This window comes from Thalassophryne amazonica, chromosome 5 (assembly GCF_902500255.1).
Source record: "Thalassophryne amazonica chromosome 5, fThaAma1.1, whole genome shotgun sequence".
Classification (NCBI taxonomy): domain Eukaryota; kingdom Metazoa; phylum Chordata; class Actinopteri; order Batrachoidiformes; family Batrachoididae; genus Thalassophryne; species Thalassophryne amazonica.
Window position 1 is genome coordinate 133,871,839 of NC_047107.1, and position 27,974 is coordinate 133,899,812.

The 27,974-nt window shown below is 43.7% G+C and overlaps 1 protein-coding gene across 1 annotated transcript in view; it reads left to right on the plus strand.

Annotated features, from left to right (window-relative positions):
• The window catches only part of LOC117511388 (noelin-like), a 112,593-nt gene extending 99,832 nt beyond the window's left edge, over positions 1–12,761 (plus strand). The window contains exon 6 of the mRNA XM_034171437.1: positions 12,010–12,761. Coding sequence (XP_034027328.1) covers positions 12,010–12,672 — 663 coding nt within the window. The 3' untranslated portion in view covers positions 12,673–12,761. The remainder of the gene's footprint in view (positions 1–12,009) is intronic.
• Positions 12,762–27,974: the final 15,213 nt, after the last annotated feature.

The following is a 27,974-nucleotide window of genomic DNA, read 5'->3' on the forward strand; positions in this document are numbered from 1 at the left end:
CAGAGTGGTGCATACAGAGCAAAAAGAGAAAGAAACACTCAGTGCATCATGGGAACCCCCCAGCAGTCTAAGTCTATAGCAGCATAACTAAGGGATGGTTCAGGGTCACCTGATCCAGCCCTAACTATAAGCTTTAGCAAAAGGAAAGTTTTAAGCCTAATCTTAAAAGTAGAGAGGGTGTCTGTCTCCCTGATCCGAATTGGGAGCTGGTTCCACAGGAGAGGAGCCTGAAAGCTGAAGGCTCTGCCTCCCATTCTACTCTTACAAACCCTAGGAACTACAAGTAAGCCTGCAGTCAAAGAGCCAAGCGCTCTATTGGGGTGAAGTACTCCTTCCACTGCCCGACAACATCCCCAGTCAGGGTCAACAGCTCCCCACCCGCACCGTAAACAGTGCTGGTGGAGAGCTGATTCCGCCTCCTGAGACGTCGGACGGTTTGCCAGAATCTCTTCGAGGCCGACCGATAGTCCTCCTCCATAGCCTCCCCGAACTCCGAACACCTGTCTGTGTATCCTAAATGTTGATTTATTTTCATGAGATGCAGGTGCCTTGGGGAAGCTATGTGACAAGTTTAATTCACACTGACAGTATCTAAGCAAAGTTTTTGACTGAGTTTGATAAGAGTTTGATTTGATAAGAGTAGGAATAAAACAAAATGTCCTCCAAGCTACAGGATAGACGCAGGCGGGGCCACCATAGGTAGATGGGCCTGAGCATGAGGAACACCAGAAAAAAAAAGAAATATGATTCTGAGATGTCGGGTTCAGTTGTTATTGCCAAAAGTTTCTTGTGGTGGTTGTATCAACTCCATCAGTTTATTTAAGGTATCAGATTTTTGTTGAATGTCATAATGATCATGTTTCCCAAGTTTAACTTCAAAAGAGTAATTTAAGAAAAAGAATAAATTTGTTAATCCCGAAGGAAATTGTTTTTCCAGTGTCGTAACAGTAAACATTGCTTTCTTTTTTTTTACATTGAGAACAGTGATTACAACATGTTTATGCAAAATGACTGAAGACACTTGCACAAGATGTTGACAGTATTGTACATAGCTCTGAGTAAGAGAAAACTCTGATCGTTATATAGTCATCCTGTAGAATTAAGCTGGTTTTCAGTGAAAATTTTAACGGCTGATGAGAGATTTTAAGGTGATACTGTCGCTTTAAGGACTTCCCACGGAGCGAGACGTCGTGCAGCGCTCCCAGGCGCCGTCGTCAGCCTGTTTCAAGCTGAAAACCTCCACATTTCAGGCTCTATTGATCCAGGACATCGTGAGAGAACAGAGAAGTTTCAGAAGAAGTCGGTTTCAGCATTTTATCCAGATATTCTCTACTGGTGGTTGGCTCTCACTGCGGTATTGTATCACTTCCTGTTCCGGAGCACAGCGGTGTTTTTCTGTATCTGTTAGCTGTTTAATCTGCGCAGTTAGATTGATCTAGTTATCTAGATTACGATTTGTTTCCCAGTGTAATCTTTACGTGCCTTAACTAAAGCACTCCTTCTGCTGAATCACCTCTAAATTATTTACACATTATTCACTTCGCGTGTTTTTAGGAATCTGCTAGCTTAGCGTAGCTACTAGCTCTTAGCCGATTTAGCATGGCGGCTTCTCCTGTCTCTCCCGCACTTTTCTGCTCTGGGTGTGAAATGTTTAGTTATTCCTCGGCCTCCTTTAGCAGTAACGGTACTTGTAATAAGTGTAGCTTATTCGTAGCTTTGGAGGCCAGGCTGGGCGAATTGGGGACTCGGCTCCGCACCGTGGAAAATTCTACAGCTAGCCAGGCCCCTGTAGTCGGTGCGGACCAAGGTAGCTTAGCCGCCGTTAGTTCCCCCCTGGCAGATCCCGAGCAGCCGGGAAAGCAGGCTGACTGGGTGACTGTGACGAGGAAGCGTAGCCCTAAACAGAAGCCCCGTGTACACCGCCAACCCGTTCACATCTCTAACCGTTTGTCCCCACTCGGCGACACACCCGCCGAGGATCAAACTCTGGTTATTGGCGACTCTGTTTTGAGAAATGTGAACTTAGCGACACCAGCAACCATAGTCAATTGTCTTCCGGGGGCCAGAGCAGGCGACATTGAAGGAAATTTGAAACTGCTGGCTAAGGCTAAGCGTAAATTTGGTAAGATTGTAATTCACGTCGGCAGTAATGACACCCGGTTACACCAATCGGAGGGCACTAAAATTAACATTAAATCGGTGTGTAACTTTGCAAAAACAATGTCGGACTCTGTAGTTTTCTCTGGGCCCCTCCCCAATCGGACCGGGAGTGACATGTTTAGCCGCATGTTCTCCTTGAATTGCTGGCTGTCTGAGTGGTGTCCAAAAAATGAGGTGGGCTTCATAGATAATTGGCAAAGCTTCTGGGGAAAACCTGGTCTTGTTAGGAGAGACGGCATCCATCCCACTTTGGATGGAGCAGCTCTCATTTCTAGAAATCTGGCCAATTTTCTTAAATCCTCCAAACCGTGACTATCCAGGGTTGGGACCAGGAAGCAGAGTTGTAGTCTTACACACCTCTCTGCAGCTTCTCTCCCCCTGCCATCCCCTCATTACCCCATCCCCGTAGAGACGGTGCCTGCTCCCAGACTACCAATAACCAGCAAAAATCTATTTAAGCATAAAAATTCAAAAAGAAAAAATAATATAGCACCTTCAACTGCACCACAGACTAAAACAGTTAAATGTGGTCTATTAAACATTAGGTCTCTCTCTTCTAAGTCCCTGTTGGTAAATGATATAGTAATTGATCAACATATTGATTTATTCTGCCTAACAGAAACCTGGTTACAGCAGGATGAATATGTTAGTTTAAATGAGTCAACACCCCCAAGTCACACTAAATGTCAGAATGCTCGTAGCACGGGCCGGGGCGGAGGATTAGCAGCAATCTTCCATTCCAGCTTATTAATTAATCAAAAACCCAGACAGAGCTTTAATTCATTTGAAAGCTTGTCTCTTAGTCTTGTCCATCCAAATTGGAAGTCCCAAAAACCAGTTTTATTTGTTATTATCTATCGTCCACCTGGTCGTTACTGTGAGTTTCTCTGTGAATTTTCAGACCTTTTGTCTGACTTAGTGCTTAGCTCAGATAAGATCATTATAGTGGGCGATTTTAACATCCACACAGATGCTGAGAATGACAGCCTCAACACTGCATTTAATCTATTATTAGACTCTATTGGCTTTGCTCAAAAAGTAAATGAGTCCACCCACCACTTTAATCATATCTTAGATCTTGTTCTGACTTATGGTATGGAAATTGAAGACTTAACAGTATTCCCTGAAAACTCCCTTCTGTCTGATCATTTCTTAATAACATTTACATTTACTCTGATGGACTACCCAGCAGTGGGGAATAAGTTTCATTACACTAGAAGTCTTTCAGAAAGCGCTGTAACTAGGTTTAAGGATATGATTCCTTCTTTATGTTCTCTAATGCCATATACCAACACAGTGCAGAGTAGCTACCTAAACTCTGTAAAGGAGATAGAGTATCTCGTCAATAGTTTTACATCCTCATTGAAGACAACTTTGGATGCTGTAGCTCCTCTGAAAAAGAGAGCTTTAAATCAGAAGTGTCTGACTCCGTGGTGTAACTCACAAACTCGTAGCTTAAAGCAGATAACCTGTAAGTTGGAGAGGAAATGGCGTCTCACTAATTTAGAAGATCTTCACTTAGCCTGGAAAAAGAGTCTGTTGCTCTATAAAAAAGCCCTCCGTAAAGCTAGGACATCTTTCTACTCATCACTAATTGAAGAAAAATAAGAACAACCCCAGGTTTCTTTTCAGCACTGTAGCCAGGCTGACAAAGAGTCAGAGCTCTATTGAGCTGAGTATTCCATTAACTTTAACTAGTAATGACTTCATGACTTTCTTTGCTAACAAAATTTTAACTATTAGAGAAAAAATTACTCATAACCATCCCAAAGACGTATCGTTATCTTTGGCTGCTTTCAGTGATGCCGGTATTTGGTTAGACTCTTTCTCTCCGATTGTTCTGTCTGAGTTATTTTCATTAGTTACTTCATCCAAACCATCAACATGTTTATTAGACCCCATTCCTACCAGGCTGCTCAAGGAAGCCCTACCATTATTTAATGCTTCGATCTTAAATATGATCAATCTATCTTTGTTAGTTGGCTATGTACCACAGGCTTTTAAGGTGGCAGTAATTAAACCATTACTTAAAAAGCCATCACTTGACCCAGCTATCTTAGCTAATTATAGGCCAATCTCCAACCTTCCTTTTCTCTCAAAAATTCTTGAAAGGGTAGTTGTAAAACAGCTAACTGATCATCTGCAGAGGAATGGTCTATTTGAAGAGTTTCAGTCAGGTTTTACAATTCATCATAGTACAGAAACAGCATTAGTGAAGGTTACAAATGATCTTCTTATGGCCTCGGACAGTGGACTCATCTCTGTGCTTGTTCTGTTAGACCTCAGTGCTGCTTTTGATACTGTTGACCATAAAATTTTATTACAGAGATTAGAGCATGCCATAGGTATTAAAGGCACTGCGCTGCGGTGGTTTGAATCATATTTGTCTAATAGATTACAATTTGTTCATGTAAATGGGGAATCTTCTTCACAGACTAAAGTTAATTATGGAGTTCCACAAGGTTCTGTGCTAGGACCAATTTTATTCACTTTATACATGCTTCCCTTAGGCAGTATTATTAGACGGTATTGCTTAAATTTTCATTGTTACGCAGATGATACCCAGCTTTATCTATCCATGAAGCCAGAGGACACACACCAATTAGCTAAACTGCAGGATTGTCTTACAGACATAAAGACATGGATGACCTCTAATTTCCTGCTTTTAAACTCATAAAACTGAAGTTATTGTACTTGGCCCCACAAATCTTAGAAGCATGGTGTCTAACCATATCCTTACTCTGGATGGCATTACCCTGACCTCTAGTAATACTGTGAGAAATCTTGGAGTCATTTTTGATCAGGATATGTCATTCAAAGCGCATATTAAACAAATATGTAGGACTGCTTTTTTGCATTTACGCAATATCTTTAAAATCAGAAAGGTCTTGTCTCAGAGTGATGCTGAAAACTAATTCATGCATTTATTTCCTCTAGGCTGGACTATTGTAATTCATTATTATCAGGTTGTCCTAAAAGTTCCCTAAAAAGCCTTCAGTTAATTCAAAATGCTGCAGCTAGAGTACTGACGGGGACTAGAAGGAGAGAGCATATCTCACCCATATTGGCCTCTCTTCATTGGCTTCCTGTTAATTCTAGAATAGAATTTAAAATTCTTCTTCTTACTTATAAGGTTTTGAATAATCAGGTCCCATCTTATCTTAGGGACCTCGTAGTACCATATCACCCCAATAGAGCGCTTCGCTCTCAGACTGCAGGCTTACTTGTAGTTCCTAGGGTTTGTAAGAGTAGAATGGGAGGCAGAGCCTTCAGCTTTCAGGCTCCTCTCCTGTGGAACCAGCTCCCAATTCAGATCAGGGAGACAGACACCCTCTCTACTTTTAAGATTAGGCTGAAAACTTTCCTTTTTGCTAAAGCTTATAGTTAGGGCTGGATCAGGTGACCCTGAACCATCCCTTAGTTATGCTGCTATAGACATAGACTGCTGGGGGGTTCCCATGATGCACTGTTTCTTTCTCTTTTTGCTCTGTATGCACCACTCTGCATTTAATCATTAGTGATCGATCTCTGCTCCCCTCCACAGCATGTCTTTTTCCTGGTTCTCTCCCTCAGCCCCAACCAGTCCCAGCAGAAGACTGCCCCTCCCTGAGCCTGGTTCTGCTGGAGGTTTCTTCCTGTTAAAAGGGAGTTTTTCCTTCCCACTGTAGCCAAGTGCTTGCTCACAGGGGGTCGTTTTGACCGTTGGGGTTTTACATAATTATTGTATGGCCTTGCCTTACAATATAAAGCGCCTTGGGGCAACTGTTTGTTGTGATTTGGCGCTATATAAAAAAATTGATTGATTGATTGATTGATATTCCACTGTAAAGGAGATTTTTTTAATGAAAGTCATGCAGGCGGATTGCAGCATCGGCTCGCAGCCGCTGCGACGCTCCACCACAGGAAAAACACCTCAGTTGGAAGCCTTAAGGACAAGTTGGAACATGTCCAGCTGTTAAACAATTTCTCATATACTCACTCCACTGAAAGCCATCAAAAGCCGCCTGGATTTTACAAATGGTTATCAACACGGAGGTGTTTTTCCTGTGCCACCACACCGCGCCGGCTGCGTCCTGACGCGCGGACCCGTCCGCACATCTTTCATTAAAAAAATCTCCTTTAACAGTGGAATATCCGGATAAAATGCTGAAACCGACTTCTTCTGAAACTTCTCTGTTCTCTCACGACGTCCTGGATCAATAGAGCCTGAAATGTGGAGGTTTTCAGCTTGAAACAGGCTGACGACGGCGCCTGAGAGCGCTGCGCGACGTCTCCCTCCGTGGGAAGTCTTAAAGCGACAGTATCACCTCAAAATCTCTCATCAGCCGTTAAAATTTTCACCGAAAACCAGCTTAATTTTTCGGACCATGTCCACTTTGATGTGTCTCACAGGTTTAGAAAAAATTTTGATCAAACAATGCGCCAGTCTCTCAGCAACTTCTCAGACAAAGGAATTCCGACGAGGGGCTGGACGACTCCTCCCACAAGGAGTGCTCACAGGCGAATGACATCACCGACAGGCGTGGAAAAACTCACGCATGCGCACGAGGGTTCAAGCATGTCTGACGTAAAAACATATAAATGAAATCCATATAGTTTTTGAAAAAAATAAAAAGGACCTATACTTTATTGACAGCCCTCGTATATTGCACAGAAATGTATATTCTCCATGGGTGATTGGGTTATTACACATGGTCAGGATTGCACGAGGAGGATCAGCGCATGCTAGAGTTCAATGTGGTTATGGCTTTGGGGAAGAAACTGTTTTTCAGTCTGTTTGTTTTTGTCCTTGTGAGCCTGTAGCGCCTCCTTGAGTCCATCAGGTCAAACAGGGCCTAGCCAGGGTGAAAGCAGTCTTTGGAGATCGCTTTGGCTCTGCTGAGGCAGCGGGAGGTGTAAATGTCCAACAGGGAGGGGAGAGGGTGGCCGATGATCTTCTGTGCTGCCTTAACAACCCTCTGCATTCTCTCCCTGTCAGCAGCGGTGGAGCTGCCAAACCATACTGTGATGCAGTATGTCAGCAGGCTCTCAATGGATGAGCGGTAGAAGGCCAGCAGCAGGTCGGTGTTGAGGTTGTACTTCCTGAGGACTCTCAGGAAGTGTAGCCGCTGCTGAGCCTTCTTGAGGATAGAGGAGATGTTGTTGGACCAGGAGATGCAGTCTGAGATGAGAATGCCGAGATACCTGAAGGTGTGGACCCTTTCCACACACTCGCCTTTGATGAGAAGGGGGGCAGGGTCAGTGCAGTGTTTCCTGAAGTCAATGATGATCTCTCTGGTCTTCGTAGTGTTCAGAGCGAGGTTGTTCCCCTGAGCACCAGGCTGCCAGCTGCTGGATCTCCTCTCTGTAGGCAGCCTCATCACCTCCGGAGATGAGACCGACCACTGTGGTATTGTCTGCAAACTTGACGATAAGGTTGTTCTTGTGGGCCGGTCTGCAGTCATTGGTGTAGAGGCAGTAGAGGAGGGGGCTCAGCACGCAGCCCTCTGGAGAGCCGATGCTCAGCGTGCGGGTGGAGGAGAGGCGGGGGCCGAGTCTCACATTCTGGGGACGGTTGGAAAGAAAGTCTTTAATCCAGGCACATGTGAGAGGGTTGGAGCCGAGAGTGTCCAGTTTTGTGGTGAGTCTGGCCGGGATTATTGTGTTGAAGGCAGAATTATAATCCACAAAGAGCATTCGGACGTAGCTCTGCGGCTGCTCCAGGTGGTTTAGAGCAGAGTGGAGAGCTACGGCAATGGCGTCCTCTGTGGATGTGTTTGCCCTGTATGCAAACTGGTGAGGGTTGAGGTCTGAGGGGAGGTGGTCCTTAATGTGCTGAAGAACCAGTCTCTCTAAGCACTTCATGATTACCGGAGTGAGGGCCACCGGGCGGTAATCATTCAGGCTGGTGTGGTGATGGGAGACTTATTCGGCACCGAGATTATGGTGGAGGTTTTCAGGCAGGACGGGATGACTGCTTTTCAGGCAGGACGGGATGACTGCTTGGTCCAGGGAGAGGTTGAAGATCCTGGTGAAGGTGGGGGTGAGCTGGTTGGCACACGCTCTGAGCACCTTGCCAGGTACTCTGTCTTTCCTGGGGTTCACTGCGAGGAGCACTCGCCTGACATCATGCTCTTTTACAGTGAGTGGAGTGGTGCGGGGACCAGGTGGGGGCGGAGGGAGGGCAGGAGCAGGTGAGTGCAGCTGAGAAGATCCGAACCGAGCAAAGAAGCCGTTTAGCTCCTCTGCCAGTGGTGCACTCAGGTCCGCTGTCGGAGCATCACAACCACGGAAGTTTGTGATGTCATGTATTCCCTGCCACACCCTCCGTGCGTTGTTGCTAGACAGATGGGACTCTATCTGCATCCTGTGGTCCGCCTTTGCTCTTTTTACTCCTCTCTTCAGGTCAGCTCTGGCAGCATTATACAGAGCTCTGTCACCTGACCTGAAGGCAGCGTTGCGGGCCCTGAGGAGTGAGTGGACGTGGCTGGTCATCCAGGGTTTCTGATTTGGGAAAGCCCGGATGGTTTTTGTCACAGTCACATTCCCGATGCAGAACTGAATGTAGTCCAGAACCGTTCCTGTGTGTGTCTCCAGCTCATGATGTTCAAATAGGTCCCAGTCTGTCTGTTGGAAGCAGTCTTGGAGTATGGGGAGTGCGTTGTCAGGCCAGATTGTAACAGTCTTTGTTGTGGGCTCAAGCCTGCATCTAAGGGGGGTGTAGGCTGGCGTGAGCAGGAGGGAAAGATGGTCTGACTGTCCGAGGTGGGGGAGGGGTACGGCTCTGTATGCAAGTTTGATGTTGGAGTAAACATGATCCAGTGTGTTCTCCCCTCTTGTAGCACATTTCACGTGCTGGTAGAAGTGAGGCAGTACAGTCTTTAAGTTGGCCTTGTTAAAATCTCCTGCTAAGATGTGTACTCCGTCTGGGTGAGCCCGCTGCTGTTCGTTCACGGTGCTCAGCAGGAGAGAGAGCGCTGTGTTTACACTGGCGTCGGGTGGAATATACACAGCAGTGATGATAACAGTTCAACATCTGGGGAGCAGTGACTGTCTATGATTGTCCCGTTGTTGCACCAGTTATCATGCACATAAATACAGAGCCCCCCACCTCTCCTCTTCCCGGAGTCCTTTGTCCTATGTCCACGTAGCAGCGTGCGGCCAGCTAGCTGCACGCTAGCATCGGGTATGTCCGGGTGTAGCCAGGTTTCGGTGATAATCAATCAATCAATCAATTTTTTTATATAGCGCCAAATCACAACAAACAGTTGCCCCAAGGCGCTTTATATTGTAAGGCAAGGCCATACAATAATTATGTAAAACCCCAACGGTCAAAATGACCCCCTGTGAGCAAGCACTTGGCTACAGTGGGAAGGAAAAACTCCCTTTTAACAGGAAGAAACCTCCAGCAGAACCAGGCTCAGGGAGGGGCAGTCTTCTGCTGGGACTGGTTGGGGCTGAGGGAGAGAACCAGGAAAAAGACATGCTGTGGAGGGGAGCAGAGATCGATCACTAATGATTAAATGCAGAGTGGTGCATACAGAGCAAAAAGAGAAAGAAACAGTGCATCATGGGAACCCCCCAGCAGTCTACGTCTATAGCAGCATAACTAAGGGATGGTTCAGAGTCACCTGATCCAGCCCTAACTATAAGCTTTAGCAAAAAGGAAAGTTTTAAGCCTAATCTTAAAAGTAGAGAGGGTGTCTGTCTCCCTGATCTGAATTGGGAGCTGGTTCCACAGGAGAGGAGCCTGAAAGCTGAAGGCTCTGCCTCCCATTCTACTCTTACAAACCCTAGGAACTACAAGTAAGCCTGCAGTCTGAGAGCGAAGTGCTCTATTGGGGTGATATGGTACTATGAGGTCCCTAAGATAAGATGGGACCTGATTATTCAAAACCTTATAAGTAAGAAGAAGAATTTTAAATTCTATTCTAGAATTAACAGGAAGCCAATGAAGAGAGGCCAATATGGGTGAGATATGCTCTCTCCTTCTAGTCCCCGTCAGTACTCTAGCTGCAGCATTTTGAATTAACTGAAGGCTTTTTAGGGAACTTTTAGGACAACCTGATAATAATGAATTACAATAGTCCAGCCTAGAGGAAATAAATGCATGAATTAGTTTTTCAGCATCACTCTGAGACAAGACCTTTCTGATTTTAGAGATATTGTGTAAATGCAAAAAAGCAGTCCTACATATTTGTTTAATATGCGCTTTGAATGACATATCCTGATCAAAAATGACTCCAAGATTTCTCACAGTATTACTAGAGGTCAGGTTAATGCCATCCAGAGTAAGGATCTGGTTAGACACCATGTTTCTAAGATTTGTGGGGCCAAGTACAATAACTTCAGTTTTATCTAAGTTTAAAAGCAGGAAATTAGAGGTCATCCATGTCCTTATGTCTGTAAGACAATCCTGCAGTTTAGCTAATTGATGTGTGTCTTCTGGCTTCATGGATAGATAAAGCTGGGTATCATCTGCGTAACAATGAAAATTTAAGCAATGCCGTCTAATAATACTGCCTAAGGGAAGCATGTATAAAGTGAATAAAATTGGTCCTAGCACAGAACCTTGTGAATCTGGTAAAGATATCTGATGTAAATGTCCGATATCCAACAGCGACTGGTGGGTGTACTGCAAGCTCTCAGCACAGATAGTGTCCAAAAATAAATAAAACTGTAGGAAAATAAAAAGAAACGAGCACTGAATGGAGAGCCGGAAAGCCGCTGCACCACCTAGGCACGCTGCCATCTTCATTTCTACCTTCCTTCTACCTTCCTGACACTCTTAGTTGTCTCCCTGCTCCAACACACCTGAATCCAATTAAAGACTTGTTAGCAGACTTTTAATGAGTCTTTCATTGGATTCAGGTGTGTTGGAGCAGGGAGACAACTAAGAGTGTCAGGAAGGTAGCTCTCGAGGACCGAACTTGGCCACCCCTGCATTAGGAGATAATCAACTGCATTCGTTCATCTGCATAACATTGAAAAGATTAAACCAATCTTGTCCAAAACTGAAAATGTTGTGAAGTACTTTGTACTTTGTTGAAGCACTGTAAAAATAAATGAATTATTATTAATCAGTCATTACAGAGGAACAGCTAATGTCAGAAATTTGTGTTTTTCTTTCAACATGAAAAAGTAAACTCATTGAACTGTAAATGTGTAGTTAAAAAACAAAATCTTGTAAGATTTTTCTTTGGAAAACTGCCCAGTGTAAAACTAGCGTGAGCTGTCTGACACATTGCGGAGGTGATGGTCTAGTGGTTAAGCATTGGACTTGAGACCAGAAGATCCTTGGTTCAAACCCCCGTCAGCCCAGAAAATCACTAAGGGCCCTTGGTCAAGGTCCTTATTCCCTGAGTGTAGTGAGCACTTTGCATGGCAGCACCCTGACAGGGTGACTGACAGTGTGTGTCACTGCAAAGTGCTTTGAACATCTGATTCAGATGGAAAGCACAATATAAATGTCGTCCATTTACATTAGCTTCTATCGTTTGTCAGTCTATGTTTCTGTTGGCTGTGTGAATATACATCACAGCAAGCTGTCTTCAATTTGAGGTTGAATTTTGACCATGGCTTGCTGATGTAGAGGAGCAGTGACAGGTGCACAGCTGCGTGCCATGCAGCGATGCCACCTGCCATTGAACATAGTGGGTTTTAGTGAAGCGTGCAGCGCTTTGCGAATTTCACATTAAAGGCCTTTAGGTATGCAGATTACCTGACATTGAAATTTTAGCATGTGATGTTTCAGGTGGGTGATGATTAAAATATAGATCAAATGTGACAGTTAAACTACAAATTATTAGCCTTTTGATGAAACATGACCTTGTAAAACACCATAAAAATTCTAATTGTGTTTTCCTGCAGGTCTGGTATATGGATGGTTACCATAACAACCGTTTCATTAGAGAGTACCAATCCATGCATGACTTCATGACAACTGATAACTTCACCTCTCATCGCCTCCCACATCCTTGGTCGGGTACTGGCCAGGTGGTTTATAATGGCTCTGTCTACTTCAATAAATTTCAGAGTCACACCATCATCAAGTTTGACTTCAGCACGTCGCTCATCAGCCGCTCTCGCCAGCTTGACTTTGCTGGATACAACAACATGTATCACTACTCCTGGGGAGGGCACTCAGACATTGATCTTATGGTAGATGAGGGTGGACTCTGGGCTGTCTATGCAACAAATCAAAATGCAGGAAATATTGTCATCAGTCAGCTAAATCCCAACACTCTTCAAATCTTCCGCAGCTGGACCACTAACCACCCAAAGCGCAGTGCTGGAGAAGCATTTATGATCTGTGGCACTTTGTATGTTACCAATGGTTATTCTGGGGGAACAAAAGTGTACTATGCCTTCTCCACCAACTCTTCCACCTATGAGTACATCGACATCCCGTTGACTAATAAATACAGCCACCTGTCAATGCTGGACTATAACCCTCGTGACCGAGCTCTGTATGCTTGGAACAACGGACATCAAGTCCTCTACAATGTCACGCTGTACCACATCATCCAGTAAACCTTAAACTAGCATGAAGACATTTTGGTAAATCTTTTGGTTTTCTATCATACCTCAGTTCAGGTTCCAGTCGCAGACCAGATACACGGAAAAACTTTGGAGTAATATTTACTTGAAAAAACTTTCACTCAGAAATTCCAAGTAAATTTTACAAATTGTAAAATTTACTTGGAATTTTTTACTTTACAATTTTACTTTTACAATTTTTCCAAATTTGTAAAATTTACAAGTAAAATAAAGTAAAACTTGCAGTTTACAATTACTTGGAATTTCTGGGTGAAAGAACTTGCCTAGGTTTTTTCAAGTCAATATTACTTCATTTTTTTTCAGTGCAGCAAACCCAAGCAATTTAATTTCTTAAAATGTGACACTGTAGTTTCAAACATTGGATTCTTTCTTAATGGAACACGAGGTCACACTAGGGACTTATTAGATTATCACAATATTTATTACAAATGCACTCGTCACAAACTAAGGGCCCCTTCACACATAGTACGAATAAGTACAAATCAGGGCAACTCATGGCGGAACAGCTCATATGAGCGAACCATGAAAACACTGAGCTGACGGGCAGGTGTGAACAATCCCAGTGCGACGGTGTCATGCACACATTGGTGTTGTGCCAGCAGGAACACAGTGCAAGCTGCTGCACCACATTGCACCGCTGATGTGGAGGAAAATAAAATAAAAACTAGCTGTATATATGTGATTATCAATGGGTTGATATAAATAATAAATAAAAGGGGACGCAATACAGAACCCCGCAGTTAAATAACCCTGGTTAATTAAAAAATAAATGCCACTCATGGGATTCGAACCCACATGCTCTTATTACCAGACAGGAACTTTACCACTGTGCTACAATCACTGTCTTTTAACAGGAGCATGAAATGGTTAAAATCAACAAGCAGATAAACGTATTTCTTAAAAAAAGAAAAAAAGCGCTGTGATAACTGAGCAAACGGCGTTTGGTACAGCGTATTTCTGCTGATACGTGACTGAAAGTGGCATATCTGTCACACTGTTGGCTTGTTCTGTGGTGGTCGTTCACGGCCCGGCACATGTGTCCTGTCAGACAGACATGACATTCAGATCACCTGCCGCGTGTCCACATCAACTATGTTTTTATGTATTTCCACGTGATGACAGCAAGCACACACATGCGGGTGTCCGTCAAAACACAGGACGTGTTCTACAGCTGTGATGTCCAGGACCAGTGATGTCTCAACAGCTGGTGGCGGCCAGCCACACCCCCTGTCCTGTCAGCGCACAGACCAAGATGTCACTCTGTGATCAGATGAGCGATGCCTCGCCTGTGGGGGAGCCCACAAACCATACGCACATATGTGTTGGGGGGCGCCGACACTCTGGCACACCACATGTGCACTTGGAAACTCCACACTCGTGGGGTACAAATTGCACATCCAGCTTGACAGTGATCATCTGCTGACTGTTATTGTGATGATAGTGTGGATGACCACACATTTTCTAAGTGCCAAACGAGTGGTGTTAAATGTTCCTGTGTGTCAGTTGGAATTTGGCCGACACCTGCTGCGAGAGGCTTCGATGGGCTCTCACAGCGCCGCTGGTGTGCGCAGCTAGTTGTAGCAAGAGGTGTACGAGGCAGCTACAATTTTACACGTATTGCATACGATTCCTGCTTCATGTGCACTTCATGGGCAGTTCGACCACATTCGTACTATGCGTGAAGGGGCCCTAACAAATGAGAGCATGAACATTTGTAACACCAACATTTTACCCTGAAAAAAGCTGTTTATAATGTATGTGGGTTATATTTTCTCACTTCTAGTCAAACCCATGACTGTTACTTTATGTATTTACAGCAATACCTACATTTTCTCTTCACCCATCTGCTCCCCCCATATATATATATATATATATATATATATATATATATATATATTGAAGTAGTTGCTCATTGCAATGGTGACTCAGATATTATATCAGTAGCCATTTGCATCAGAATTTCCTGTGCAATCACCACAATCTGAAATCTTTGTGGAAGATGAAGTCCTCCTGTTTCATCCCAAAAAGACACAAACTGTTTACTGTATGCTTGATAGTATTGATCACTACCCTGATCCTGCACCATGTGACAAATGTGCAATTGACCAAACCCTCTGATACATCTGTCCCCCATATTAACATGTCCTGGGAGTCTCTGTCTGAAACTCAGGAGCCTCCAGAACCATCAGCGGATTGGCACCAGGACAGAAAAGTGCCTTCTGGCCGCTAATTGGTTCAATTACCGTGTGCGTTCAGTTTTTTCCAACACGCCCGCTTTAATGCAGATGGTCTTGCATGTTAGCATGAGAGGAATGAGGCTCGTCCAGGAATCCATTTGATCAGAACACACCAGCTGCAGATCAGGGGAGAAGGTCAAGGGTCAACTGCGGTGACACTTATCATTCTTGCAGGCTTTAAGCCTCGGTCCCACCGAATAATAAGCCATAAATAATGAGTCACGCATGGGTGTGTCAGCGATTATTTTGAAGAATGATCCACATTTTAAGCCGTCATGTATCCGCTAGTAAAGTGCCTCTATGTCCCTTTCTGTACCTCACATGTGCCTCTAGTGACCCACGACCGACCTGTCATTTGAGCTGTGTCCAGCCTCGAATGACTCGTGTTGCTGCATATGATCGACATCAAGCCACATACAACCCCAATTCCATTGAAGTTGGGACGTTGTGTAAAATGTAAATAAAAACAGAATCCAATGATTTTCAAGTCCTCATCCACCTATATTCAATTGAATACACCACAAAGACAAGATATTTAATTTTCAAACTGATAAACTTTATTGTTTTAGTGCAAAATATTTGCTCATTTTGAAATGGATGCCTGCAACATGTTTCTAAAAAGCTGGGACAGTGGTATGTTTACCACTGTGTTACATCACCTTTCCTTCTAACAACACTCAATAAGCGTTTGGGAACTGAGGACACTAATTGTCTTTGTCTATGTCTTTGTGGTGTATTAAACTGAATATAGGTTGAAGAGGATTTGCAAATCATTTTATTTGTCAGGCTTTTGGTTCTGTTTGCTGCCTTCTTGGTTTTGGTTTGATTATTCTGTTGTGTTTTGTCTCTTGCTGGGGTTTTCCTGCTTGGGTCTGTCTGTTCCTTTCTCTCTTGTCGGTCTCTGCTGTCTCTTGGTGATGGGTGTTTCCTTCTCCCTGGCCACACCCTCTTTCTGGAGCGTTCCACACATGCCTTCTCTTAATCTGCACCTCATCACCTGGATGTATCTAAGCTCCCCAAATTTCCTCATTCCTTCGCCAGATTGATGCGCCCTGTGCCTTCTTTCCAGCTTTGTTTGTGTATTCTCGACCTGCTTGCCTCGCGTGTGTTACAGCTACCTGCTTGTATCCTTGACGACACCTTCTGCCTGATGATTCTGTTTTTGTTACTGTTGTTGGACTGCCTTACTGTGTACCGACCCCCTTTCATGTTCAAGTAAACTGCTTTTACTTACAGAGCCTGTTGTTTGAGTCCTGCATTTCCCTCCAGACCTGATAGATCAATCTGGCCAACAATGGACGTAGCGGACTCGACGCCTTTCCAGCTTGCGGTACGCCTTCACAGTAAGCAGCTGCCCCAGCAAGAGGATTGGCTCACCGCTCTCAGCGCTGGTCTTGGTGAGCTAGCTCAGTGACGGGACGCCTTCATGTCCTCCATGAGCTCTCAGTTAGAACTACTTGTATCGATGTTTGACACTCAGGCCAGCCCGGACCCAGCAAAGGGCAACACTAGCTCCCCAGTGTCAGATCCGTCCACTGCCATCTCGACCCCCGCACCGGAAGCTGCCATCTGTACCTGGCTTTCCTGCCCTGAACGATTCTCCGGGGAAACAGGTGATGTCATGTCTTTCATCACGCAGTGCAAGTTACATTTTGAACTTATGCACAGTATGTTTCCGTCCGACAGGACGAAGATAGCATACATAATCTCTCACCTGTCTGGCCGGGCTACGGCATGGGCTACTGCAGAGCGGAGCCATCAGTTGCCATCTTGCTTCTCCTGCAGGTATTTCAGTACACATCACCAGGGCGCGAGGCGGCACGCTCTCTACTGAGGCTTAAGCAGGGCACTTGCCGAGTGGCTGATTAAGCTGTGGATTTCCGCATCCTAGCCACTAAGAGTGAGTGGAACCCAGCTGCACTTCAAGATGTGTTCTTCCAGGGACTGGCAGCCGAGGTTCGAAATCAGCTGATCACCGCTGAATTTCTCAAGGATTTGGACGAGTTGATCGCCCTGGCTATCCAGATCGACCGACGCCTGGCGGAACGTTCTCGTCGCGAGCCACGTCACCAGCCCCGGTGCGCCTTCACCTCGCACACGAGTTCCACTCCAGTCCAGCACTCTGACGTCAACTCCACACATCATGGGACCGAAGAACCAATGCAGCTTGGCCGCATGCATCTATCTCAAGAGGAACGACAGCACAGACGAGATAATGGACTTTGTTTTTATTGTGACCAACCCGGTCATTTGATTGCATGTTGTCCAGTCGGGTGCTTCTGCTAAGCCTCATGCCTCGGTGCGGGTGAGTCACAGCTCCAGCTTTGCTTGGAGCTCTCAGAATTTAATTCCTGCTAAATTGCAATATGTTCAAGACACTGAAATGGTGCAAGCATTCATGGATTCTGGGTCTGACGCTAATCTGATGTTACTCTCTCTTGCCAGGTCCCTGCACCTTAAATTATTTTGAATCTCGCGACCTATGGTGGTCAGAACGGTGGATGGACACGAGCTCGGACAGATTACTCATCAAATTCTGTCAGTCTGCCTTATAATCAATGAGAACCATGTAGAAGCAATCAGTTTTCTTGTATTAGACAAAATGACTCACTCCGTTATACTGGGGCACCCCTGGCTGCAACGGCACAGCCCCAATTTCAATTGGGTGAATGGTACGATTACTGAATGGGGGCCCTCTTGCCCCGGAAGGTGTTTAATCAGTCATAAGTCACAGCCTGCGCCCGTTCAGTCGGACCTAGCAGGGGTCCCGCCTTGTTATCATGATTTAGCACCTGTGTTTAGTAAGACAAAAGCTAAGTCACTCCCGCCTCATCGTGCGTATGATTGCGCCATTGATTTGTTGTCTGGGGCCAGCCTACCTCGAGGGAAGTTATACTCACTGTCTGCTCCTGAAGGCACCGCCATGCAGGAATACATACAGGAATCGTTGGGCGCAGGCTTAATTTGGTCCTCATCATCACCAGCAGGGGCAGGGTTTTTCTTTGTGACGATAAAAGATAAAATGCTTCGGCCCTGTATTGATTGTCGAGGTCTAAATGACATAACTGTAAAGAACCGCTAACCTTTACCATTGATGTCAGCTTTCGAGTCACTAGAGGGTGCCAAAGTATTCATTAAATTGGACCTCCGTAACGCATACCATTTGGTCAGGATCAGACAGGGTGACGAATGCAGTGACGTTTAACACTCCCTCAGCACACTACAAATATCTGGTGATGCCTTTTGGGCTCAGTAATGCGCCAGCCGTCCTCCAAAATCTCTTTAGTGATGTACTGCGTGAATTCTTGAATAAGTTCGTGTTTGTGTACTTAGATGATATTGTGATTTATTCTCCTGACCTTGAGACTCACACCAGGCATGTACGGACAGTATTATAAACCCTTCTGCAGATCAAGCTGTACGTCAAGGCAGAGAAATGTGAATTCCATAAGTCTACTGTGTCCTTTCTGGGATTCATTATCACTGAGAGAAAGATTCAGATGGACCCCGATAAAATGGCTGTGGTACAGGATTGGGCGGTCCCCAGTAGCCGTAAAGAAGTCCAGAGATTTCTGGGATTTTCAAATTTCTATCGAAAATTTATTCGAAATTTCAGTTCAGTAGCCGATCCGCTGTATAATGTGACCTCGTCGCTACGAACATTCAAGTGGACTCCGAAATGTGACAAGGCTTTTAAGGTCTTAACGTAACAGTTTACTACCGTTCCCGTGCTACTCCTTCCTGACCCTGCACGTCAGTTCATGGTTGAGGTCGATGTGTCGGATATTGGTCTGGGAGCAATCCTATCAGAAATGTGTCCGGCAGACAGACGATTAAATCCTTGTGCCTTTCTATCTTGCAAGTTGTCTGCCTCGGAACACAATTATTGCATTGGCGACCGGGAACTGCTTGCGGTCAAGGTGGCCTTGGAGGAGTGACGACACTGGCTTATTTGCGTTCTGCTAAGCGACTGAATGCCTGCCAGGCTCGTTGGGCAATATTTTTCAGCAGGTTCGATTTTGTTATCACTTACCGGCCCAGGTCGAAGAATGGTAAACCCGACGCGTTGTCTAGACAATACTATGACCCCAATACACTAGCAGACCCGGGTAATATTCTGCTGTCCACATGTTTCATTTCAGCAATCACCTGGGAAATTGAGTGTAGTGTAAGGACCACGCTAGAGAACGAAGCCATTCCTACTGATTGTCCAGCGGAAAAATTGTTTGTTCCGGCCCCCCTTAGGGGGGAAGTTATCGAGTGGGGCCATAGTAGTCATTTCTCCTCTCATCCAGGTATTAAAAAGACAATGTTTGTTCTCCAACAACGGTTCTGGTGGCCTTGTATGATAAAAGATGTAACTGAGTTTGTAAATTCCTGTCAGACTTGTGCCATGCACAAGTCCTCCACTCGTCCTGCCGCCGGTTCGTTATTGCCTCTATCTATCCCTAGATGGCCGTGGATGCATATTTCCCTGGACTTCGTTACTGGACTGCCTCCCTCTAAAGGACACAGGGCAATTCTTACTGCTGTTGATAGACTGTCCAAGATGTGTACCTTTGCCTAAATTGCCTTCTGCCAAACATTTAGCTGAGCTGATGCTTACACATGTTTTCCATATTCATGGGTTTCCGCAGGACATTGTCTCTGACCAGGGTCTGCAGTTCGCCTGGGGTTTTGGAGGGAATTCTGCCATCTCCTTGGGGCCACCTCCAGTCTCACATCTGGGTACCATCCCCAGGCTAACGGTCAGACTGAACGTTTTAATCATGAGCTGGAGAAAGGTTTGCGAATATTGTGCTCACAACACCCGTCCACCTGGTCCTCACAATTATCGTGGATTGAGTTAGCGCACAACAGTTTACCGTCAGCTTCTTCTGGTTATTCGCCTTTTCATGTTGTTTTCGGTCATCAGCCTTCTTTGTTTGCCCCTACAGTTCTGTGATCTCCGGTTCCGTCTGCCCTCGGTTTGATCATTTGGTGCCAATGGACGTGAGAGCGGGCTCGGCGGGCTCTCCCGTTCTTCGGCCCTTTATAAGGTGGCGGCAGACAGTAGGTGGTCAGTCGCTCCAGCCTATACCATTGGCCAGAAAGTGTGGTTGTCGACATGTCACCTCCCGCTCCGTGGGGTTCCTCGCAAATTGGCTCCCAGGTTCATTGGTCCCTTCCCCGTGGCTAAAATTATCAATCCTGTTTCTGTTCGGCTCTGGTTACCCAGTTCCATGCGCATTCACCCCACATTTCATGTTAGCCATATTAAGCCTTGTCAATCCAGTCCACTGTTCCCTCTGGCCATTCCTCCTCCTCCCGCCCAGTGAGTGGCCGGGGGTCCTATTTTTGCTGTGCGCCGGCTGCTTGCTTCGCGCCGCTGGGGCCACGGTTTCCAGTATTTGGTCGACTGGGAAGGTTACAGTCCTGAGGAGCGGTCATGGGTTCCCTCCTGTTTTATTTTGGACCCCAATCTTATTTGTGCTTTTCATTTAGCTAATCCTGCTGCTCCTAGACCGTCTGGGGTCGGCCCTTGGGGGGGTGGTGGGCGGTACTGTCAGGCTTTGGGTTCTGAAGAAGATTTGCAAATCATTGTGTTTGTCAGCCTTTGGGTTCTGTTTGCTGCCTTCTTGGTTTTGGTTTGATTATTCTGTTGTGTTTTGTCTCTTGCTGGGGTTTTCTTGCTTGGGTCTGTCTGTTCCTTTCTCAATCAATCAATCAATTTTATTTATATAGCGCCAAATCACAACAAACAGTTGCCCCAAGGCGCTTTATATTGTAAGGCAAGGCCATACAATAATTACGTAAAAACCCCAACGGTCAAAACGACCCCCTGTGAGCAAGTACTTGGCGATAGTGGGAAGGAAAAACTCCCTTTTAACAGGAAGAAACCTCCATCTTTCTCTCTTGTTGGTCTCTGCTGTCTCTTGGTGATGGGCGTTTCCTTCTCCCTGGCCACACCCTCTTTCTAGAGAATTCCACGCACACCTGCTCTCAGTCTGCACCTCATCACCTGGGTGTATATAAGCCTGTCAGATTGCCTCATTCCTTCGCCAGATTGATGCGCCCTGTGCCTTCTTTGCAGCTCTTTGTGTATTCTTGACCTGCTTGCCTCACGTGTCTTACGACTACCTGCCTGTATCCTCGATGACACCTTCTGCCTGATGATTCTGATTTTGTTACTCTTGTTGGATTGCCTTACTGTGTACCGGACCCTGTTTACTGTTCAAGTAAACTGCTTTTACTTACATAGCCTGTTGTTTGAGTCCTGTATTTGTGTCCAGCCGAATCCGACCTCAAGACCTGATAGTATTCTGTTTTTACTTACATTTCAGACAACATCCCAACTTCATTGCAATTGGGGTTGCATGATCCATGTAGCACCATGATAAAGCGATGTTGGCGCACCTTTAGGCATGGGTTTGGTTCAGACCTCCAGCCCTCCAACACTTGGTCTCTTTAAAGTGTGGGTTTTCAATTCACAGCATCCATTCAAGATGCTGTCGCATTTTTTAAACGTAGTCCAAAAAAAGACGCTCCTGCACAGTCCCAGGGGGTGTGAACTGCGTACCAGGCTGCTGTTCACAGAATCATTAAATGCACCAGACCAGCTAGAACCGAACCACAGGTTCCTGGACAGTTGCCTCTGAGCTTCTTCTTGCTGGTTTTATTTCTTTTCAATTTAATTCCATTTAAATTTATTTATTTATTCATATAGCACATTTAAAAACTGCAGTTGACCAAACTGCTTCACAATATCAGCATTACAATAACTGTAAAATATTTACAAGGAGGAAGAAATAACAAATCTAAAAATACAGAACAAAATAGCAAACCAAGGCATACACCACTTAGCTAGTCTTGAAAGCCAGGTTGAAGAGGTGAGTTTTCAGTGTAGACTTGACACCGTGATCCCACTTTTAACTTTGTGTTCATCCGTTTATGTCTGCAAAAGCGTTGTTCTGCCTAAATGCTCGTTTTGAGTGCGCGTCATTGCTTCAGTGCGCACAGACAGCGGAGCTCCTTATCCATTAACAAGATATTAAATCTATCATAGATATACTTTTACAGTTGATTATACAGAAAGAATGAACATGCAAGTGTTTTACCAAGCTATTAAAATAAAAATATTACTACCCTTTTAGCTGCTTCAAATCCATTCTCCACTTCATGGTGCAGAAGAGAGGGAGGAAAAAAACAGATGTAATTGTACGCACAAGAGAGCTGAGCCAAAAATAGCCTCTCGCAGTCCCTCGTAGCTGCTGGGTGCTCGGATAATGGGCTTGTACAGCCTTGTCCGCACCACAAACATGCCTCTATAATCCTCCTTAGTCGTTGCAGTAACTCGTACACAAACTGCCCCACGCTGTTGATGCTAAATTTTGAACATCTTGAAATCAGCGCTGCTCAGAGAGGAGCCTCTTTAACTGAATATAATGCCTCTAAGAGCCTCTCAGAGCCACTATTCTCCCACGATAGTTGAATAAATCCTCTTGTAGCAAAAAAAAAACATACGGTATGACTCATCATTCATCCTTCATTATTCGGTGGGACCGAGGCTTTAGGTGCTTTCTGTTCCTCCTTTGGGCAACCGGTGCAGTGTTTTTGTCGAGATTTAGCAGGACTTGTCAAAGCTTAGTCTGTGTATATTTGGTAACTCAATTGAAAAACAAAATGTTTTTTTCCCCAAAGGACCCGTGTATAATTTTCAGTTAACTTTATCATATTGTAATAATAAATTGAACTGCTTTGTACATTTTAATATTTATACTCGAAAAATGTTTGTTTTTGTGGTGCATTTTCATACTTTAGCCCCAGAAAAATGATGGTCACATAACTTGCAAAGGTGGGATTTCCACAAAATCAGCTGAGTGGGCAGTTACTGGTTTTACGATAGGTTAGCACTTATTTGATATTAGTGAAACTCTGCATTTGTGTTGTGAAAGAAATAAGACTCCTGCAGTTGATTTTGTATGAAATAACTGAATTTCTGTTTTGATTTTGATGTGAACTTTATTTAAAATATAATCAATGTAATGCATAAGATTAAATCACTGTCAGTGTTCCTCATATTTGATTTAAATAATTGATCTTCGGCAGAAAGGAGCAGATCCTGCAATAAAGACTTCAGAATGAATCTTGTTATTCATTCATAAACTTTGTCTATTATGAACCAGGAGAAACAGGGATCACATAACTCACTGTTTAGATCAAATACAGTTATGGAACACAACATTTTTGATAAAAAAGACACTGCTTTCATTTTTCAAAAAGCAATGAAAACAAGGCCTCCAATTTTTTTACATCATATTTTGAAATAATTGTATTAAATTGTAGTATGAACAGAATTTGTCTCAAAACCATGAAAAGTAAAAAGAAGCATTAATGTTGATCTAAGTTTAGAACTTGAAATTCTTTTTTTCAGAAACATGCAGACAGCTACATTTTGTGGTTAAAGAGAAACAGTAACTTTATTTATAACCCTTTTGGGATATACAAACTTACATAAAAAATAAAATCAGGTCACTAAACCTATATATGTAATTTAGACACCTCCAGAAGGGAGCAGTGCTCCCCATGAGTGTTTGTGTTTTCCCAAGAACTCATTGATCTGTATGTGACAGTGGATAGCACAGTGGCCCACACACGCTGTACAAACCATTGAAGCAAACAAGCAGTACATGGACCGAACATAGACATCATATTAAACGTCAACAATTTCAAGTGATAACTGAGGTGATTCTCTCATTTCTTTGTTTTTATGTCTGCTATGATTAGCCATTTGATTTATTTCCTTTCTTTCTTTTAGTACTTTGACACTTTCTTCCCCTCTATTCTCAATACTCATAGCTCAATGGGACAAATACTCAGTTCTAAAAATTATGATTCTTTAAATCAAAGTTTATATAAGTTTTGTGGAATCATCAGCAAGCTTATCAATATATATATTTATTGGTACCATATCCTGAACAAAGTGAATAAGAACAAAAGTGGATTAAAAAAAAAGATCTCTTGCTTGTAAATTTGGTTCACTCACAAAGTTTTGCTGCTTCTGCAATGCACCACAATTCTTCCTCAGAATACGAAACATTCATGCACTCAATGAATTGGAAAACTAGTAATCACACAATCTTATTTTGTTGTTCTTGTTCTAATTCAGGTTTAACCATGCAATGTAATAAAATTTCCACAAGACTGAATGACAAGAAAAGCCACATTTTGTCTGTACTGTTCACTAAAACTATCCTTCACATAATGACATCAATTTGATAGATTGGCACCAATACGTGAGAAAAGCAAATATGGTGGTATTACATGACAGCATGCTAGTATTGCATGTATTAGTATGCTGGAATAAGAGGTAACTCTACAAATTATTGTTAATTTCTTTCCATTTCAATCATGCTTACCTTACAATTATTATTCCACTGCACAGAATACTTTGTATAGGTTTATAATTAGCAAATGTAGTGCAGCGTACATTTATGTACATTGCTTATTTATCTTTCATGTACATATTTCATCCTGAGATTTATACTTAGATTTATTTTATTATTGATATTGCTTTTCTTTCTTTTTGCCATTCAGTGTAGGGTGGCAAAGTAAGAATTGCATTTATTTCATTTCAAAGTAATTTCAATTTCATTTCAAAGTAAGAATTTCATGTTTCTTTACTGTGCATATGACAATAAAGCTTGAGTTGAGTCTTTGATCTGGTGATTTCTGCAGTTTATAGCTGCACATGAAGGCATTTTGGGGGAAAATCACGAAGACTAAAATTGCGTAAAAAAAATGGGTAGAAAAGCTTATTCAAGAGTGGTACAGTACATGTGAGTGGTAATATACAGTAGTGTTCAGAATAATAGTGCTATGTGACTAAAAAGATTAATCCAGGTTTTGAGTATATTTCTTATTGTTACATGGGAAACAAGGTACCAGTAGATTCAGTAGATTCTCACAAATCCAACAAGACCAAGCATTCATGATATGCACACTCTTAAGGCTAAGAAATTGGGCTATTAGTAAATAAAAGTAGAAAAGGGGGTGTAAGCGCCATTTCCTTAGTAAGTCCTTGGTTATACTTTTGTTTACAGTGACGTATGTGTATTTTATTTTGAAAGGTTTATTGTCAAGCTTTAAGACTTCCTCACATACGTTTCTTGACAAGGAAGTAATGTATGTCTTTCCGCTGTTGCAATTAATAAATGAGCGATGGCGGCGGAGCTTTACGGTTGTTTTACCGTACAGGTCGTACCATAGCCGACTCGAGTAAAACATGGTTCTGTCATCACTCTGACGTGGTTCTTATGGCAAAGAACTTAAGAGATAACGTAAGAGAGAGAGAGAGCGTAAGAATGAAAGAAATAGCCGCTACATTAAGTAAAACAACCCGCTCGTGAAGTTCGACGGAGGCCGCCATGACGCCCGGAGAACAATGCAGGACAACAGAAGAATGGATGTACGATACTCACCTTCTCAAGTGAAGCAGACAACAAAGAAGTTTGGTCTTGTTAAGATGGCACTCATTATGAAAGCCAGCCGTGCTTTGTGTCATAGATCATCACTTATGGACAGTTGTTGAGAGAAGTTGTTTATAAAAAGGAAAAATGGAGGACGACGACACACAAGATCGACAGTCAGACGCAGAGCTGCAGTACCAGAGCCGACCACAAGATGGCGGTCTAGCACACAGAAAAGGGTTTGGAAGAGCACCTAACCAGACATATCAATACAAGATGATCCAAGCTCTCACAGTTAACGGCAAAAACGAACTATGTAAATGGACTTATGCAGAAAAATTAAAGTCCAGACATCATTGATGAACAACTAAATGAGTGCAAGAAGTTATTAAAGGACTTCGTTCATGCAAATGATGATGTAATGCTGCTGTTACCTGAAGAAGAAAAGGAAGCTGATCAGGAGCTTTGGTTTAAGCCAATAAATGAACAGTTAATGTTATACATGATGTTGAAAAATGGAAGACAACAACTTCAAGATGACATCAGACCAGATGACAGTGTTTCTGCTGTTGATGCACCAGTAAAAAATAAATTGGGTTTATATGATGCATAAAGCAGTGTTACAAGTGGCTCTTCAAGATCATCCAGAGCTTCATCCAAAGCTTCATCCATATCGTTGGTGCGGCGAAAGGAGGAAGCAGAACATGCTGCTTTGGTGGCAAGGACAGCATCTTTGAAACAGAGACAAGCATTAGACATTGAGGAATGCAGATTAAAAGCCAAGAGGGAACAACTGGAGATGGAGACAGCTATTGCTGCTTCCACAGCTAAACTCAAAGTGCTGGAGTGAATATGACTCTTGCAAGAGTGATGCAGTAGTTTATCCTGTGACAAGCTCAGCAAACCATCTACAGCAAATGAACCTGCCTCCAAAGGTGAGGTTAGGGTTAGGGTTAGGAATAGAATTAGGGTTCCGTCCCCAAAAAGGAACGGAAGTGCACGGGCACTCCCTTGACCAGGAGACCCCCCAAAAATTGGTGTAATTAGGAGCCAGAGTAACCTCTTCCTTGGTGCAACAAAAATTAGTTTGAAGCATGCCCTGTCGCGACGTTTCGATCACACTAGATCTTCCTCAGGCGTAGGAGCATGCACTGAAAATTTTGTAAATAGCCATAAAAATTAATGTTCATGTCCAGGGTTGCCAAATTACAGTCATCATCTGAACATGTCTGAACAGGCCTCAGCTTGGTGTGAAAATGAGCAGGAGAGACAGAGGCTGCCTTTATAGGGGTAAGACTCCGCCCCTGCATGAAACAGCAAATTTGTTTTAAGAAAAGAAAAGAAAACAATTTAGGTTGAAGTGGGGTTAAAGCAAAAGTGAATTTCCAAATGAAACCTGGATGCCCCACTCACACAAAACATAAAAAAGCAATAATTTGTTTCATTTTCCTTGACCTTCCACTTTTTTTTTTTACATATTTGTTTCACTTAATTCCCACAGACTTCATAAGTTCAATGTGCTTATAAGCATACTTTGGTTAGGGTTAGGGGAAATTGCATTTGGAGCTCTCTGGTGCTGGGCCCCAGCAGCAGGCCCAGACCCACAAGGGTTGGGTTAGGATTAGGGGAAAGGGTTGGGGCTAGGTGAGGTTAGGGGTAGGGGAAAGGGTTAAGTTGGGATTAGGGTTAGTTTTAGGGTTGGGGAGGGGTTATGGTTAGTTTTAGGTTGGGGTTAAGGTTAGGGTTAGGGTTGACGTTAGGGTCAGGGTTAGGTTAGGGTTAGGGTTAGGTTGTGGTTAGGGTTAGTTTAGGGTTAGCGGAAAGGGTTAAGGTTAGGGTTAGGGTTGAGCATTAGCATTAGCGCTCCGTCCCCGACGTGGAAACGGAGGTGCACGGGCACTCCCTCGCTCAAAAAACCCCCCATGGTCGTAGTTCGTTTGGAGCCTGGGTCGGCGTCTGCTCCTAACAAGTGTCCAGCCGGACATTTCGGTGTCGGCGTGTAATGCCGTGTCGGAAGCGTTAGCAAGCTAGTTAGCTTGCTAAAAAAATTAATGTGGCCAAAAAATTGAAAAAAGTGCTCCGTCGCGACGTTTCGACCGTTAAAGGTCTTCCTCAGGCGTTGGAGCACGGTGAAAAAGTCTTTAAAAAGACTGTTGGTTCAGTGTAAAAGGCAGCAGGTAGCAGTCTCTATCTAAACAAACCGACGTTCGATGTGGAAATGAGCTGCGGAGGGCTGAGGGTCCTCTTATAGGGGGCGTGACGACAAACTCAGCCTCTGCTTTGGAAAAAGAAAAAGAAACTCTTCACACAAAAAAAACTTCAGGTGAAAAAAAGAAAAAATTAAACTTGAAATGGAACAGGGGTCAAAGGTCAATTACAACAACAGGATGACCCGTCCGTCAAAATAAAGGTAAGTATTTACATGAAGAAGTTAAGTATTATTTTTTATTTATTTAATTTTTTTTTATTTTAATTTTTGCTAGTTAATATATTGAACTAAAATTTGTGAACTGTTATTTATATACATAAATTAGGGTTAGGGTTAGGGTTAGGAATAGAATTAAGGTTCCGTCCCCAACAAAGGGAACGG